At 38.5% G+C, this 19,565-nt stretch overlaps 1 protein-coding gene across 1 annotated transcript in view; it reads right to left on the reverse strand.

Annotated features, from left to right (window-relative positions):
- Window positions 1-19,565, reverse strand: part of GUCY2C (guanylate cyclase 2C) — an 85,631-nt gene that overhangs the window by 42,072 nt on the left and 23,994 nt on the right. Inside the window, exons 10-16 of the mRNA XM_060776762.2 lie at window positions 19,395-19,506; window positions 14,474-14,555; window positions 14,260-14,365; window positions 12,647-12,709; window positions 12,052-12,123; window positions 10,443-10,547; window positions 8,401-8,487 (exon numbers count right to left, since the gene is read on the reverse strand). Of these exons, the coding sequence (XP_060632745.2) occupies window positions 8,401-8,487; window positions 10,443-10,547; window positions 12,052-12,123; window positions 12,647-12,709; window positions 14,260-14,365; window positions 14,474-14,555; window positions 19,395-19,506 (627 nt within the window). The remainder of the gene's footprint in view (window positions 1-8,400; window positions 8,488-10,442; window positions 10,548-12,051; window positions 12,124-12,646; window positions 12,710-14,259; window positions 14,366-14,473; window positions 14,556-19,394; window positions 19,507-19,565) is intronic.

The following is a 19,565-nucleotide window of genomic DNA, read 5'->3' on the forward strand; positions in this document are numbered from 1 at the left end:
TCCATTATTTTTCCCTGTGTTTTAATACTTAGGTGAGAAAGGGAGACCCCTCCTTGATTTTCAAATGTTACATTCCTTGATTACATTCTTTGTTTAAAATGACAGACTCTTTGGTTAAAACAACTCCAGATTTCTATTGATTTAATTGTATATACATTGAACCTGCTACTTACTGTGATAAATGGATCATAACACTGAAAAACATTTCCTGGGACAGTTTGAAAATGTTCATAGATGCTTTGAACTACAGGCTTACATGAGCGTATATAAAATTAGCCCTGAAACCATCTGTGTGTCTCGCTTTGGATATTGTGAACTATTCACTAATTTCTGCTGCAGAAATAAACTTCGCTCATGTTGCTTTGTTAATTTTACAGATTTGCTAAGCAATTAACCTCACTCTTATAATAGCAGTAAGCTAATTCCAAGATTCATATTGTGATCATGCCTTCAACTTGAAATGACATTTTAAAAAACAACTCTCCAGGGACATTTTTGAAACCACAGATTCCTTCAACAGACAAAATAGTTGCAAAAAGTTGACCGAGGAAAAAGGGGAGGTAATGAACTTAAGTCATATTGCTTGTATGTCATATTGAAACATTACAAAAATAAGAGATTAACTGGATAGACTCTTCAGATCCTTAAATGCCAGGAAAAGAAACATTACTTTTAATTTAAAAAATACCTAAAGCAATCATTACATGAAATATCACATGCAAAAATTCCAATACTTTAGAGGGGTAAAACATGTACTTCTTGAGTTTTAACTTGTTCCATATAACAGTATAGAACCAGAATGCAAAGGAACCTTGTAGAACTTTAGAAACTCAGAGAATGAAGTTGGTAGCATAAGTTTTCACAGACTACTCTACTTCCTCAGATACTAGTTCCACATATACTATACCAGTCTATTGGGCACTTCCTGATTTTTGTGTGTGTTTTCAGGAGCAACCTGAGAAACTGCAAGTCGCCTCTGGTGTGAGAGAATTGGCCGTCTGCAAGGACATTGCCCAGGGGATGCTGGATGTTTGATGTTTTGACATCCTTATGGGAGGCTTCTCTCATGTCGCCACATGTAGTTGACCACTAGTCAAAGAGGAACAAATGACCCACTCTCACCATGAAGAACTAACTGAAGAGTCTGGTTTAGTAAAAGCCACAATAAACTGTTAGCAACATGGTCCCAGAAAGCAGAAACTGCAATTCTACTTGCTTTTCTTATTTTAGTAATATTTTTCGATTCCAGGAAGAGCTTTAACAGACCAACTCTTCCACATTTCAGATAGAATGAGGAAGAAAACTGTGCTGTTCTGCTACTTTCATTCTGTTCCCAGTTCTCTGTCTCTTATCAAATAAAGCTGTTCAGCTCATCTTTCTATTATCCTCTAATAAATCAATTGCTGTCTCCTAAGAGGTTGGATGAGGGAAGCATTTCCCTTTTAGATTTACAGATTGAGGTAGAGCATCAGGACGCTACCCACATTACCAGTCAGCTCCTCCCTCTTATTACCCTAGCATTTCTAAGAGGTCCATAAGTGCGGATATTATCAGGAAGAACACTGAACTCTCTGAACATGCTATGCAAGTAAATGCAAGAGTCTGTGGTTAGCAATCTGGCATGGAACTCTGGAAACTCAGAATCAATTTCAAATTCTAACGAAGATGTCCTATTCAACATAATAGAAAATCTTTTAGAGCAGCCATCTACAGACAGTCCCCAAATTCTGAACAAGATAGGCTCTGTAGGTTTGTTCTAAAGTGTAATGTGTATGTAAGTCAGAAAAGGTACATTTTAAGTGTAACTAATTAAATGTGTGTCTGTGTACAGCTAGCATAGGGAAGGATTAACACCCCTATGGTGTTTGTTTTGCTGTCTATGCCTCATCCAGAATATTTCACATCACTTTCTGTCCCTGTGATAATAGGTTTTTGGAAAATGTGGCTTGTTGTGGAAACAAGGATTGGTGATAAGGCTTCAGTGGAGATTTCTACTACTCGTGATAACTTTTTCAGGAGTGAATTTTATTAGTGATTGGTGGAGTTATAAACCAAGAAAAATAATTCCCAAGACATTTGGTAGATAGCATGGGTAACTGAGGGGTTAAACTACTCAGTACATGAAGAGGCTGGACCAGGATTGTCATATCCAGCCGGGCAACAGTGACCGGCTCAGATGTCATGTCCAGGGATGTCAACTGAGATAAGCAAAGAGGGGCAATGATTTATAAAGCTGGAACATGTGCTTGAACTCTCTCTTCTGTCTTGACCGCCTCTCTGTAACTGCAAATAGTTGGAACTAGAAATAGAGCATTTGCCACCATCGGCTCTTGGCAGAAATACAGAGTTCCAGCGTGCTTGATTTAAGAAGCACAGAGGCAGGGGAAGAGCAGCTAAGATGCAGCACAGCATGCAAGTTACAGATAGTGCTAGTATCTGTGACTGCAAAATTCCAAGGGTCGATTTGAATTCTAAGTGCCTTTTTGGGGACCCCCGACACATTTTCCTTCCTAGGGGTAGATTTCTCTCACCTCTTGTCATCTCATCCCCATTCTTAACTATGAGTCATTTGTAAGTCAGATTGTAACTCGGGGACTGACCATATTTAGAAGTGTAATGCATTTATTTCATTTATCAACTCATTTCTTTCATAGTGTTTAGTGGCGTATACCCAGTCGCCTTTGCTCCTCACTTTAACCTCACAATAGTTCAGTGAAATAGATTTGCTTGATTGATAGTGATTAGCATAAGATAACATCATGAGTTAATGAGTGTGGTTTTAAAGCCAGACATTTCCACTTCACATTGGACACTACACAACATCATCTCCTGTTTAAATTTTTGTAATGCGCTCTACATGGGGTTGTTTTTGAAGGGGGAGTTTCAGTTGATCTAAAGAACAGCAGGCAGATTGTAAACTGGAGCTGGCTACAGGGAATACACAACTTTAGTGTTGCAACAGCTCCACTGGATGCCAGTTTGTTTTTAGGCATATTGGTGGAAACATGAGAGAGGCTTTTTTGGATGGCTTATCTCTGCTCTGGAACCCCATGGAGAGGTTAGACCGGCACCCCCTCACTATCTTTCCATAGGTAGGTGAAGTCCTTTTTGTTTTGGCAGGCCCTTGTGGGTTGACTGCTCGAAGCAAAGGGCCACTCATCTTTTGTGCCACCCTTCTTTTTATGTGTTGTTTTTATGGTTGCACTTTTAATTGTTTTTAATCTTATTGATAGTTTAATTATATTTTTAAAAATTCTAAAACAATTTTTTTCTGTTTTTCATTTTATAAGTCACCTTGAATCCCAGTCTGGGGAAAAGATGAAATATAAATAAATATTTTAAATATACTTCTAACAACTGTCATTATATTTTTCACCATATATTACCACTACCATAGGTTAAATCCCTAATGATCTCATCAGACTCTAATCTTTTTGCATCTTCAGATCCTGCTTTCATGGAAGGACCAGCCTGTTTCTCTTCTTTCCCTGCTTCCATAGTCACACTCTGATTTTGTTCTTATTGTTGACCACCTATAACAGATAGCAGGTGCAATTGTTTAAATGAGATCTGAATCTCATCCTTTAAACCTCTTTTCATTTTGCTTCCTGTACTGCACACCTCCCACATTGGAGATAACAAATGAATGTTCCTCTTTTAAATGGCTTTGTCGTGGCTGTCCAATTACTTAACTGTTGCTGTCCAATTACTTAACTACACAGGTGTACATTTTGAATTTATATCTATTTGGTACTGCTAATACTTTTCCCAAAGGTTTCTGTGAATGTCCAGTTCGGCGAAAAAGCTGCTGTGGATTTCCTGTTAAAGATCCATGTCTCTGTCACCAAACTACAGTTCTCAGACTGCTTCTACACTGCCATATAATCCAAATTATCAAAACAGATAATCCACATTATCTGCTTTGAACTGGATTATATGAGTCTCCACTGTCTGAATTTTATAAGACTGTGTAGTAGGGGCTTCAGTAGGACCATTATTTATTTGTTTGTTTATTTATTTACTTTATTTATACCCCGCCTTTCTTACCCCAAAGGGAACTCAAAAAAATTCAATGCTGTAACATAAACAAAACAATAAAGCAAGCCATATCAAACTATAAAACAGTTAACACATAAACAATTAAAATGCATGACACATTAAACATTAAAAACATTGCTCTCCTTTGCCTAAGAATCTAGCTCCTTTTGCCTTGTTTCCTTTCTCTGAGCCCTTTTAGTTTCATCTCACATATATGTAATGGTTCAAATTAGTGCTTGAGTTTCCTTGTATTTCCTCTCATTCTTTTTTCCCTTTTTCTTGTGTGATATGTCTTTAATATTATAATCCTGTAGTTAGGTATCGTAAACTAATCTGGGAACATTTGGGATTGGACAGCAGGGTAATAATGCTTTAATTAATTGAAAATGCATTCAATGATGCTAAACAAAAAAAATCGGCCAAAAGAGACTAAGCAGACTTTTTGAAGAGTAATCTTACTTTCCATCAAATGAAAGAGAAGAGAAGGCAGTTGATAAACAGCTAGTCAGCCATTCTTTCACAGGGATATTTCCCATTTCTTGTTAATATAATACAGGAAGTTCCCCAGTTACAAACATCTTTACAGGAGGTGAACAGTTGGGAAAGAAATATCTTTAACAGTGACCAGACTAGTTCAGCGACCACAGAAACTGCCAGGTTGAGAATCCCTCATCTGAAATGCTTGGGACCAGAAATGTTTTGAATTCTGGATTGATTTTAAAGTCCCTGAGTTACAAACATCTAACTTACAAATGATGTATAGTTAAGAATGGAGGTGAGGCAACAGGGAGTGTGAGAAATCTGCCCCTAGGAAAGGAAATTTACTTCTGAGAGAGTTATCGTGAGGAAGAGGTGTCTCCACTGAAGCTTTCTCACCAATCCTTGTTTCCACAGCAAGCCATTTTTTTCAAAATCCAATTATCACAGGGACAGAAGGTGAGGTGAAATCTTCTGGACAGAGACACAGATGGCAAAACAAACACCACAGAGGTGCTAACCCTTCTCTGTGTCATCCAAAGCTTCTATCTATATCTATCTGTCTGTCTGTCTGTCTATCTATCTATGTCTATATTTATTTGGCTGGAGTTACACTTAAAAATGTACCAACTTATATACAAATTCAACTTGTTTTGACTTACATATATATTCAAGTTAAGAACAAACCTTCAAAACCTATCTTGTTCAGAACTTCAGGACTGCCTATAATTAGAAGCCAATCATCTATCTTGGTCAGAAGATACTTTAGTTTAATGGAAGTAACAGTGAAAATACAAAAATACATGGGGAAGTGTGGAGGAGAACAGCAACTACTACCTCATATTTTAATGGAAATTAATATAGTGAAAAGATACCTCAACTTGCATGTTCTTGTTTTTCCTGGCACACCCTCTCTTCTGGCACTTTATACATGCTGAGAAGGCTAAACAGCATGCATTACACCATCAACCCACACACCAAGATGTTAGGGACAAGAACTGACTAGAGAGAAAGTCTTCTTCTAGATTAGGTATGGATGATTCTTATTTCATTTGGTAGGTTGAGAGCAAACAATAAGATTTGCCCTCCTCCACAAAGTTCACAGCAACTCTTGCTCTATACATTTTGTAATGCAAATTACAACCTGCATTGATCAGAATGGCATTTACATTATGGAAGCTGCCCTCCTGCAAGAAAAATTCAACATCACTTTCAACTAAAGGTTAAAGCAAAATAAAATAAAAGGCTCTTTTTTATCATCATTTTGCAATATGCATTTGACTTTTATTCCAGAAAATATTGCCAGACTACAACAAAGGCCTGGGCCACCCAATTGGCTTTCCTCCAACCAAGCTGTCAAGCGTCTGCACTGGAAGAGACAGTGCCGGCAGAAATGCATGCCTCCTCCTAACCTCACTTTTTCCTTACTGAATAGCAGGCTTAGTCAGCAGGAAGATAGAAACAAATTGTGTTCCATACTACTATGAGCAACCTACTTGCACAAGGTCATAAAGAAGATCACGGGTACTTTTATTCTGTAACAGCCAGTCTTACCAAAGTGAGGAAGCAACCTCAAGCAAATTTAATGTACCATTACTTAAATAATAGCAACAATAATAGTTATTATCATTCTTACATTTTAGCTATCAGGAAAAGGAAGAGAGATGCTTGCAGGGTTATCTGCCTCAAGTGCCAAAATAATTTGGTTTGTTTGCAGGATTGTGTAATATGAATTTGAGAGAACAGGCCTCATGCCGCAAAATATCTTTGGCCATGTGTTAAATACATCAGTGAGAAACTGTCAAAGGTTTTGGGCCCACAATGCCTATCCCAGAAGATTCGAAAGGACTGCACACCCCAACAATGGCTGAGATACTACATGATCACAAATAACCATGATAACATATTTACATCTTCATAGAGTCATTCTCCCAACCCCAACTTTTCAGCCTGGCAGTGCCCCAACCAAAGGGTTTCTGAAGCTTTTGGAAAATGGCATTCATAATCTCTTGTAAAAACCAGAAGTCTTTTGGAAAGGTACGACCTTGTTAGAAATCATAACCTTTTTTTAAAGTGTGATCTTCCTGAGAAGAGTTAAAACCTTCCTTGCGTCAACATTCTCCTTAGTGGTAAATATCCACTAATATTCATGCAAGGCAATTAGATATCTCTTTGAACTGTTAGGAACAAAGATATGCCAATGTACAAAAACCAGTAGTTTCAGAAGTGTTATTTTCAGTTGCCCAAAAATGTCTACTCTTCCTTAAAACATCTTAGTTTAAATCATGCTCTCAAGAGACCAAAACTAAAGTAGTCTTCTTTAATAGTAACATACCTGGTTTACTCACAAACTTAATGTATTCAGCATCCAGATACATTGCTTATCAATCCAGTTACAGATAGGATTTGAAGTAGTTTCTCTGTGCAGATAGCGCAGGGCATCTTTCTTATAATTAACAGTCTATAGCAGGCATGGGCAAACGTCATTCCTCCAGGTGTTTAGGACTCCCACAGCTCCTAAAAGTCAGTAGGTTGTTAGGAATTGTGGGAGTTGAAATCTAAAACACCTGGAGGAACGAAGTTTGTCCATGCCTGCTCTACAGCCTGAAGCACTTCTCTGTTCTGAGAGTCTAATGGAGTCTCTTCTCTAAAGCATTCTGTTTCTATTGACTTCTAAAAGCATACTATTTCTAAAATGGAGTTTGGGTCCTGAATGGCCCCAGATCTGATCACATGGTCTGCAGCCCCTCCCACAGCATAGAGTTAAGTGAAACTATATACCAATACATACGTATACAATACACTAAGCAATCTGAATTATATACATAACAAATAACTAGTATAGGAGGCTTGTGGAAAGTTGCTATTTCCAACAAAAGCACCATAAATTTGGGACGCAGGGAAATGTCTGCACTGCTCTCCTCATTGTAGGGCACATTGCAAATAGTCACCTGGAAAGAGAGTCTTGTCTCATTTTGGTGCAATTTGAGATGGGGGGGGGGGCATTTTTGCCCCTCTCCGGTTCTATACACATAGAAAATGCACAGTACAATAAAAAAGGAAGGGATGTCAGCCAGGCAGGTCTTAAAATGCACTATGCAACGATTCTGCCTTTGCTATCTTAACAGATTAATTCAGGAAAGTAGGGAAAAGACCAAGTTTGGACTGCTTGCAAAATCCCATTAGCAAGGATAACCACTTCATAATGAAAACCTTCATTTTGAAACAGCCTGGGAGGAATGACAAAAATATTATCTTTACTATTTGGGGTGGGGAGGCTGAAAGGTAACTCCCTGCAAACAGAGTACTTAAATGGCTTACTAGCTGAAGCTGCTCTGTAAAAAAAAAAGATATTTAGCAGAGCTTGAAAGTTACTTTTCAAAAACATTTGTTAATTGTTACTCATTACAGTATATTAAAGTTCTTCATTGCAATTGCTTAATTAAAAAGTTATTCAAAGATATTACTCATTTAAAAAGATATTCACTGGTGTTACTGTTTAAAATTATTTATGTTTATTTTATTTACAGTATTTATATACTGCTTTTCTCACCCCTAGGGGGACTCAAAGCGGTTCTTGTGTTTTTGTTACTTTAAAAAAATCTGAAAGATTGATAAGAAAAGGGGATCAAATATTTTAAAATTCTTATCTAGCTGCTTTTAAAATTGCCTTACTTTAAATGTTACTATGAAATGTTACTTGTTGCCACTTGTTACATTTATTCTGAATGGTAACTGTTGTGCTTTAATTACTGAAAAGCGCAACTTATAACAGGTAAATTATGTTGCTTATAGTTCACTACTTCTAAGCTCTAATATTCAACTTACATTTTAAAAATGCAAGCATATTCTCAATTAATTCACAACTGGTACCCATCTACTTACCTTGGCAATATCATACATAACAGAAATTTTAAATTCCCAATCCATGAAAGTGACATCAGGATAGGAGATTTTATCATTTAAGACATCCTGAAATGAAAAGAAATAAAGAATTATGATGAGATTCAAAGTTGTAAAAAAAATCAAAAGAATCTGACTCTGTTAGACTGAAAGAAAAATCTCAAAAGTCAGGTACAGTAGAGTCTCGCTTATCCAACATAAACGGGCCAGCAGAATATTGGATAAATGAAAATGTCAGATAATATGGAGTCTCCTGTTACCCGTTTGACGCAGCGCTAGACACCTAGAATATTAACAACAGGAACTCAAAGGGTTAAAGAAAGGCAAAGCCTCAGGGCTAGAGCAGCCCAGGAGGAAGTGCCTGGATGCAGAAGAGGAGTGTGGAAATCACAGAGAAAAGGAGAGAGGATGCTTCTGCTTCCAGTACTGCCTCTTTCCCCCCTTTCCTCCCTCCTCCTCCTCCTCCTCCTTGTATTGCCTTTTTAACTTATTGGGAATGGAGAGTTAGGGAGCGCTCCTTTAAATGAAGGGGAAATGCTGAAGGAAAAGGGGGTGTCGGATAATAGTATTGGATAAGACGGAATGTCAAACAAGCAAAGTCCAAATAAGCAAAACTCTATTGTAATATGTTTCTTAGGAGCAACAAAAATGCCACAAAATAGTGAACAAGATTTCATCTTCTTCTGAAGTCTTTATTAGAATCCAAAGTAAGCAAAACAAGGGAGTGGGATAAAAGGCAGATGTGGGTGGCAGATCTAGATTAGAAGTACAATGGGGCAATCCCCCATCTCTGTATACTATGCTGCCGACACCCTGGCACCTCCAAATTTGCTCTTAAAAGCTAATTATTGAAATGTACCTTGTCTAATTTGGCCCTGAAAAACTTGAAAGTTCAGAAGGCAACAGAAACAATGAAAGACACTTCTGGGACTATTAGTGCTTGTCCAGACAAACAAGATTTTAAGAGCTGGTTCTCAGATATAAGGAATCTAGATAGCCTCCCTCAGGTACAGAATATTTGGCTTTCCATTACCCCTTACCACTGGATATGATGGCATTATTGTTGGAGCATGCAAGGAATCAGTTAATGTGTGTGTGTCAAATGCAAAATAAGATGCATGAAGCTGATTGGTCGGACAATGCCTGGGGAGTTGGCTAAGCCTAGAACTTTTGGATACTGTTAGATTTTTGTTCAGGCTTGAGCTATGTAAATGCAGAGAGACACAATGTTTGAAGAAAGCAGCAGAGAGAGACACAGTTTGGAGTGTACTCACACTTCATGAGCTGCGGAAGGAGTTTATCTACATGGACAGAGAAAGACCATTTTTAAACCTCTCATAAAAGGAGAGTTGGTGTAAGTGATCACATTGTACATATGTTGTTCTGGATTTACGAAGAGTAAACTACTTGTTTTATTATTCATTTGCTTGGCATATTTTCTTTCTCTGGCAAGGCAGTGTGTGGGCTGATCAAACGTGAACTACACATGGTTTATTTTACATTATGCCACAATTATGCCCCCTCAATTATTGCATTTCAACAACAACTGGGGAGGCTACACGTTCTCCATCCCTGCTCTAACTGCTCATTTAGGGTACATTACTCTCTAAGCTAATTACTGTTTTCCCTGATGCTTCCTACCAAAGTAGGGAGAGGGCTTTTAAAAGAAAAGAAAAACAGTTTATTAGTTTTTGAAGCTCATCGCCTTTTTGTTTCCTGTTTTAAACCACCATAGGTTTAATTTTTTTTTCTGGCACTGCCCCCAGTAAGACTCACATAACCTCACCTCTAGTATCAAACAGGAAAAAGTAAAAACAAATTTCCTATGTGTTCATAGTTTATATTCAGTGAGTGAGAGAAAACTGTTCTCTGCTGGTTCCCCTGGAGTGACTGAATCTTAAAAGCAGTTAAATGACCACCAAAACTTTTTACTTTCTGTTCCTAACCAGAACTTATCTTTGGAAGTGATTGATTATTATTAAGTGTATTGTACAAGTAGGTTAGTGAACTACATCACTGATTACCCGCAATGATCCTCTCTCACAGTACTCAATTACTCCATAGATCATGGTATCCATCTTGACTGTTCCATAGAACTTCGTCAGGTTGTAATAGTCAATTTGAAGGAGCTAAAGCAAAAGAAATTCCACACATTAGAAACAGAACAATGACTTGTAATGATAGAAATGTTAAGGACGAGAGACAGAGATTCTTTTGAGACCCTCCCAGCAGGAATGGGCTGCTGTGCCATATCCTGGGCACAGGAATATAGCACAATCAATAGTTTGATGCTTTCCAACTATGATTCAAAAGTAATTATGGATATTGTATGTTGCCATATTTTTGCCTCTTAAGATGTAGCATATTGCAAAAGGGTCGTGACATTAAAATCTTCTGTATGGTGATTATTATATTATCTTACACCCAGATAATGATTAGGCTAGTTTGATCCAAAAAAAAAAATGGTTCAAAACCTGTTTCGGATGTAGGGGGCGCTAGTGGTTCAATTCGGAAATCAATTCCGATTTTCATAGAAAAAAATGTTCAAAACTTTTTGAAACTTCCAAGACTTCCAAATTCCAAATAATGGTTTGAAAGTGTTGTTTCCTGTTTCATTGGGTGGTCTTTACTTTGAAAGTAGTTGTTTTACTTCAGAAAGGGGGGGGGGCAAAGAGAGGAAATTCATCCACACTGGTTTAAAACGGCTTCTCTAGTGTAAACCTGAAGCGGGAGGGACAATAAAGTGAGGAAATTCATCCACACTGGTTTAAAATGCTTGCCAGACTCCAGGCAGAAGCGAGGGGAGAGGAGAGAGGAAATTAACCACTGTTTTAAAATGCTTGCCCAGACTCCAGATGGTCACCCAGTCTCAATAATAATAATAATAAACTGGAAGAGACCCCTTGGGCCATCTAGTCCAAGTCCCTTCATTCTGCCTTCATGCAGGGAAACCACAATCAAAGCGCCTCTGACAGATGGCCACCCAGCCTTAATAATAATAATAATAATAATAATAATAATAATAATAATTTTTCACCTCCTGGCCCAGGAACTTTAGGCAGGCAGGAAGTTAGGCAGGTCGCTGTGAGCTGAGGTCCATCCTCCATGCCCAGTGCAGGCCAGCATGACGAAGGAGGCCAAAGGCGACCTTCGGGAGAGGCGTGGAATAGGCCAGACGCTCAGTTGGTCCCCAGCTGGGCCCAGGAAGGACAGAAGAAGCATGAGAAAGGAGGTGGGAAGCAGTGGCGGGCACACTCGCCAACTGCTTCACTCAGCCAGAGGCAGCATTGCCATAAATGAGGCCCCTGGAAGCGTGCTCCCAGGGCCTCTTCCCGCGCGCATTTTCCAACGCTGGGAGAGAGAGGTGCCCCAGCATTGGCAAGCACACGGGGGAACTGGGGACCAGAAGTGGGGAAACATCATTTCCAACTCACTTACTGCTTTGGAACAGAAGTGGCGGAAAAAGCTTTGGAAGGGCAAAGGGACTTCCGGTTTCCATAAAATCTTTGAAATCGCTTCAAAAAGCAAATCTGAATTTATTCCGAATTACGAAGATTCCGACCGAACCTAACCATGTATAATAATTATATTTGCCATGTTTCTGTGGCTGTAATTAGTAAGTCCAAAATTCACCTTGTTTAGGTCTATCTTCTGTCTCTCTGTAAAATTCCCATCACTGGATTTGAAATCCTTTAAAATGATCACCTATAAAATGAAAGAAATTTGAAGGAAATAATAGCATAATCACAGTGATTAACATAACTAGAAGTTTGGATAAGTCAAATATATTTAATGATTAATATTTAGTTCAAGCAATAATATAACCTCAGCTGCTTTTTATGTGGTATGATATTAGTAAAATAATGACTGACATAGACAGACACACAGAGAAATCCTGTGAACATAGTAACAGATGAGAAGAACTAAACTTCTGTTTACATAACACATCCTTACTCATTAAAAAACACCACAAATCTACTACACTCAGTCTTCTATATCCAGACTACAGGCTTTCCATACAATTTTTGTTGCTTCGCTGTATCCATTACTCAACTCTGGCATGATGCCAAAGAAAAAGCTCTGGAAACAAAACAAGATTTACACGCCATCCTTAATCTACACAAGTTTGCAAAATACTGGAGAAAGCACTCTGTCCCTTTGAAATTTGTCTTGCACAAGAGCACTTCTAAAGAGATGAAGTAAAGCAGAGCTTCTAGAATAAAGATACCTTCTTGTCATATTTGCCTTGACGCAGCCTCTGGGCAGTACTACGCCTTTTGTCGTCATCAATCTGTGAAACAAAGAAGGCTAATCAAGGTTTCAATAATGCACTCCACCCAGTGTATGTCAGAAAACAGAATTTAATAACCCACATGTACCATAGGACATGAGATTCAAATGTGCTTCTTATATCATGAATACTATTGTGAACTTTTTTGCATAAAGAAAATGTAACAGGAAATGTATTCCTCCTCTTGCACAAGATAGACTTCTTTTTGTCAGGATGAATAATAGATCGCATCAGTTCCTTCTCCCACATATCACCTCAGCTGCTATTGTAATTTGCAGGATGACATACTGCAAATTACATACTGAGTTTAAGCCTAGTTTTTTAGCCCTTTTGTCAGGATGAAAAAGTCCCCCTCAGCTTATATTCAAGTCAAGATTATTTATTATTTTACTCTGTTATTAGTCTTATTTTACTCTAATTATTATTATTATTATTATTATTATTATTATTATTATTATTACATTTATCATTTTACTCTATTTATTATTGTATTTATTATCTTACTCTATTCTTATTACATTTATTATTTTACTTTATTATTGTTATTATTACATTTATTATTTTACTCTATTATTACAGTTATTACTACATTTCCATTATTTTACTCTATTATTATTATTATTACATTTATTGTTTTACTCTGTTATTACTGGAAGGACACGTAAGCACATTTCCATTGAAGAAGGTTAGAATAATGGTTTAATCAGAGTTGGGCAGTCTTTTCTCAGAATACAGTTTTATGTGAATATTCAAAAACATTTAACCTACTAATGCCTCAATTAATATAATTTTACTGATATCTATTTTTATTTTGAAATTTACCAGTAGCTGCTGCATTTCTCACCCTCAGCTTATACTCAAGCCAATCCGTATTCCCAGTTTTTTGTGGTAAAATTAGGTGCCTCGGCTTATATTCGGGTCAGCTTATACTCGAGTTTATACGGTAGGTGTCCCCAAGATATTATTTTGTATGTACTGAGTTCAGAAGGGTAAAACAACCCCTGGCCCTTTGGGGTGTTCATACCTGAATATGTATAAACCCATATTTTTCAAGGTTGTATCTAAGCCGTGTGGGTGCACTTATAGAATAATTTGCAGAATACATGTTTAGGATGTGCTCTAGCTGCTATACAATTTTGGTGTATGACTACAGATCTCACTCAATTTTGTTTTTAAAAAGAAGAGCAAAAGTTGCATGACAACCAATGGCATGCAGATATAATATTGCCATCACTGAAAAGTTGTTTGAGGGAGTATCATGGAAGGATAAAAATGTGCTTTCTTGTGCCATTCTTTTACAGATTCTGTGCCTGGACCTGCTTTTCACTGGAAAGTGCAAGTCCTAAGGCTTGATGAGTAACACTACCACATGACAATATAGTATAAAAGAGTTGTGAGTAAGCATGAAATATAGTCCATAGTTTCCTGTTCTATTGTCATAAGAAGACACTTAATGAACAGGGTTATTTGCTTTGACAGATAAAAATTGTGACAATGGTCAGCATCATCCAGAATGTGTGCAAAAGGCACCCAACAAAATTGTGTCCTACCTTCAAACTGACATGACTTGTCTCATTGGTCTCCAAAGGCAGTATCTTGTCATGTGGGATGTGGGACCATCTCTTCAGCCGGAGTTCATTAGCTCTCCTGTACTTCCTGTACATCACAAAAAAGTCTAAGTGTGGCAATTATTGGAGCCCTCGAATATAGGTATTACTCATGGACATACAGAAAGGACAGAGAAAGGAGAAACGAGGATTGTACCTCAGCACCAGCAGAGCGATGATCAGAACCAGCACCACTATCCCAGTAAGAGTGAAAACAGCTATAGTCAGAACGGATGGGCCTGCAGAGGTGAGACATTGGCAAACAAAAAACAATTAATCACAGCAGAATAATCTAATGTATGGAGATGCATGATACAAGCAATAGTAAACTCGAAATTACAATTTAGTGGAAACTGGAATCCAGTTTTTAAGGAAGTTAAAAATCTACCTGTACCCTGCTATTAAAGATACTATGAGAAGACCAAGTGACATATCTGACACTTCACCAGCTAAGGGTACATAGCGTGTCTGAGGATTGGTGGAAAGTAAGATTAGGAGAAAGGTGCATGTTTATATGCAGATTCTCTCCTAACTGGTTTGACAAAGAGATGGTTCTGAAATGGAATTCGTCAAAACCCTGCTCTTTTTAATGAAAATTATCAGAGTAAACTCAGGCCCCTTCTACACTGCCATATAATCCAGATTGTCAAATCAAATAATGGACATTATCTGCTTTTAACTGGGTTATCTGAGTCTACATTGCTATATAACCCAGTTCAAAGAAGACAATCTGGATTTTATATGGCAGTGTAGAAGGGGCCATGGGGACTAGCATTCCTGTCTGCCAATAATTGTTTTTACTGCATTTAAACCAGACAATACAAAACAAAAAGCAATGTAAGTTTTACTTACTTTCTATGGAATAATATGTTAAATCAACTGAAATCTTTGTAGTACAATCCTGTACGTGTTTATTGAGAAGTATCTGTTCAATGGGAATTTCCTAGCAGTGCACCTCACTGAAAATGGTATTTACTTTCATTACAAGCATGTAAGATCAGAGCTTGAAAAGGTTATCTTTTGAGGATTGCAACTGCAACAGTTCTCCAACTGGTGATGCTTCCTGAAAAGTGCTGGAAATTGTGATCCTAAAAAGTAACCTTTCCTAGTTGTACCTAGGAAAATGTTTTTAGTTTATTTAAAATTAAGTCAGTGCAACCAATATTGCAGACAAAATGAACTTCCAGTTATACCCTTCTTTTCAGAAAATGCGAGGGAGATGGAAAGAACATGAACATTGTGGGGAAAAGGTCAGTCTCATTCATTTACTGATATTTTACTTCTCCCCAGAAAGGCAGCGTCTCAGAACACCAATTTGAAACACCATCTTAATAAAAGCATTAAAACATTTCAAGTCCAACAACTCAATTTGGACCCATTTTAGTTGCTGAAGGCCTGCCTGAATAAAAAGGTAATTACCTAACAGGAAAAAGCATACTTTGTTTCAAAAGCTTTTGACCTGTGTTTTGTATTGGCATTTACTAATGTTCTCAATCTACCTTTGCATCCAAAGGCCAATCTTATCCCTCACCCCACCAATAATTCCCTGATAACAAAGTGATCCTTGTCAAAACACTCAAGTTGGCTGATCTTAGTAGGAAGTCAGGACACTGGGTCACCAATAAATAAATCAGTTAGCAAGCAAATGTATTTGGCAAGCTGCAAGATGCTTTTCTGCCCTGTACCTTAGGCTGAGTGACAGAAGGCTAAATAGCTTCAAGCACACTTTAAATAAAAATACAAGCTGATGGTCTAGAATTTAGAAATGCAGTGGAGGTAGGTCTATTCCTGATATTATGCTGCCCCCTACTGGTTCACAATATTATACTACAAAAAAAGACTACACTGCCCAACCAAAAAAAGAAATTCTTGGTGTCTCAGTTTTTAGGCCTATTCCTGGGGCTATTTGGGGTGATGATTTAGAGAATTGCATTGGATGGATTGCATCAGCTCTAGTTTCCTAAATATGGTTATCGTGATTTTCTATGAGTGAGCAGATGGTGACTGGTAGATGGCATATATTCTGTATCTCAAAAACGAGAGCTAATAGAGGGAAACTGGTGCAATTTTTGGAACCAACGGGTCAAATACTCCCAGCAACAAGGCTAACATTTGAGGCACCAAAATGTGTCTTGGCCAGTGCTATCATTCCCACTCAAGAAGCTCTTTATTTGCTGTTATTGTAGTAAAAATAATAATGACATTACATTTAAGATTAAATCAACAAAATGAAACTGATTAACAGAAGCAGTCTAATCATAGAATCATAGAATCAAAGAGTTGGAAGAGACCTCATGGGCCATCCAGTCCAACCCCCTGCCAAGAAGCAGGAATATTGCATTCAAATCACCCCTGATAAATGGCCATCCAGCCTCTGCTTAAAAGCTTCCAAAGAAGGAGCCTCCACCACACTCCGGGGCAGAGAGTTCCACTGCTGAACGGCTCTCACAGTCAGGAAGTTCTTCCTAATGTTCAGATGGAATCTCCTCTCTTGTAGTTTGAAGCCATTGTTCCGCGTCCTAGTCTCCAAGGAAGCAGAAAACAAGCTTGCTCCCTCCTCCCTGTGGCTTCCTCTCACATATTTATACATGGCTATCATATCTCCTCTCAGCCTTCTCTTCTTCAGGCTAAACATGCCCAGTTCCCTAAGCCGCTCCTCATAGGGCTTGTTCTCCAGACCCTTGATCATTTTAGTCGCCCTCCTCTGGACACATTCCAGCTTGTCAATATCTCTCTTGAATTGTGGTGCCCAGAATTGGACACAGTATTCCAGATGTGGTCTAACCAAAGCAGAATAGAGGGGTAGCATTACTTCCTTAGATCTAGACACTATGCTCCTATTGATGCAGGCCAAAATCCCATTGGCTTTTTTTGCCGCCACATCACATTGTTGGCTCATGTTTAACTTGTTGTCCACGAGGACTCCAAGATCTTTTTCACACGTACTGCTCTCGAGCCAGGCGTCCCCCATTCTGTATCCTTGCATTTCATTTTTTCTGCCAAAGTGGAGTATCTTGCATTTGTCACTGTTGAACTTCATTTTGTTAGTTTTGGCCCATCTCTCTAATCTGTCAAGATCGTTTTGAATTCTGCTCCTGTCCTCTGGACTATTGGCTATCCCTCCCAATTTGGTGTCATCTGCAAACTTGATGATCATGCCTTCTAGCCCTTCATCTAAGTCATTAATGAAGATGTTGAACAGGACCGGGCCCAGGACGGAACCCTGCGGCACTCCGCTTGTCACTTCTTTCCAAGATGAAGAGGAAGCATTAGTGAGCACTCTCTGTGTTCGTCCACTTAACCAATTACAGATCCACCTCACCGTAGTTTTGCCTAGCCCACATTGGACTAGTTTCCTTGCCAGAAGGTCATGGGGGACCTTGTCGAAGACCTTACTGAAATCCAGGTACGCTACATCCACGGCATTCCCCGCATCTACCCAGCTTGTAGCTCTATCGAAGAAAGAGATCAGATTAGTCTGGCATGACTTGTTTTTGATAAATCCATGTTGACTATTAGCGATGACTGCATTTGTTTCTAAGTGTTTGCAGACCGCTTCCTTAACAATCTTTTCCAGAATCTTGCCCGGTATCGACGTGAGGCTGACCGGACGGTAGTTGTTTGGGTCGTCCTTTTTTTCCTTCTTGAAGATTGGGACCACATTGGCCCTCCTCCAATCTGCTGGAACTTCTCCCGTTCTCCAAGAACTCTCAAAGATGACAATCTTGACAATGTGGATCAGATTTTTTTGTTGGTGTTTTCTTTAATGTTCTGTTTACAGTTCATTTTAATTGAATGCCTAGACCAAGAAGAAATGCAACCAAAAATGGCGCAACCTTCTAAAGAGATAAGATATTTTATTATGCAATGTAATTTGGATATAGATAGAAATTTGTCTAGGTAAATTAAAGAGTCACACTTTTGTAATTCATTTAAAAGGGAGGTGAGGAATTATATCACCAGACTAAAATTACCACATTGATGCTTTGCATACCAACTATTGGCTCTGGGACAAAAGTAGATTTCTGCTGATGCAGTTATTAACATTAGCAGCCTAGTATTTCAACTGTCCAATAGCATTGGATGCTCATTTTTGAGGATTTAGGTGAGCAGAAAAATTCTGATCTAGTTCCAGAATAGAGTGATGTAGAACAAGGAAAAATATAGATTTAACTTTCTCTTGCTGTAATAAATAAGGAAATATGGGAGGATTACAGTCAAATGATGTATGCCTTATAGTACCTCCAGATTTGCAGTGGGCACTCGCTCCTTACTTCTGGTTCCTTATTCCACTTGCATTCCAGTGAAAGACTTATAGTAGTGGTTCTCAACCTGTGGGTCCCCAGATGTTTTGGTCTTCATCTCTCAGAAATCCTAACAGCTGGTAAACTGGCTGGGATTTCTGGGAGTTGTAGGCCAGGGACACCTTTGACTAGGGACCACTTTGACCAGGGACCTTTTGACCAGGAACCCCCTTGACTAGGGACCCCTTTGACCAGGAACCCCTTTGACTAGGGACCACTTTGACCAAGGACCCCTTTGACCAGGGACCACTTTGACCAGGGACCATTCTCCAACATTAGTACCAAAAAGTTACGAATCATATTTTGACAACTTTGCATTTGGTTTGGGGTTCTGATTCAGAAAATTGCATTGGATATACCACATCAGCTCAAGTTTCTGATACAGAGCATATGCCATGGTCAGCGACAGGGAAGGAGTGGCCAGTGGTGCAAAAGCAGAAATAAAATAAAATAAAGAGGAAGGAAGCTCGCAGACCAGATTATTGTCCTTGCGGCCCACTGGTGGTCCATGTGCCGCAGGTTAAGAATAACTGAGTTAGGTGTTGTACTATTTGAGCCCTTCTGATTTTGCCCTACGGTGTGGCTCAAACAAAATTCCTCTCCCAGGAAAGTTCATTGTACTCTGTAAAATCCCAAACCATTTTGGAATTGGGCTAGGCATTCAAAGAAAACAAATGCAGGTTTGTTTCAGATTAGCTGCTGAATTCAAATTGGTTTTACCAGCTCTGATCAAGTCTTCCTCCCTCAAAAACAAACAAAAAAGATTTTTCTCACCAGTACTGGGAATATCATTAGGCAGCATACTTCTTTTCCATATGAAATTAGGTTTTTCTTTTCCTGTTACTGTCCTATTCGTATGTGTGTCATATCGCAAGAGGATCTTATACTGCAGTAAGAAAATGAAGAAAAATGATGTTGTAATAATAACAATGGCAATAATAATAA

Source organism: Anolis sagrei, chromosome 5, assembly GCF_037176765.1.
Source record: "Anolis sagrei isolate rAnoSag1 chromosome 5, rAnoSag1.mat, whole genome shotgun sequence".
Classification (NCBI taxonomy): domain Eukaryota; kingdom Metazoa; phylum Chordata; class Lepidosauria; order Squamata; family Dactyloidae; genus Anolis; species Anolis sagrei.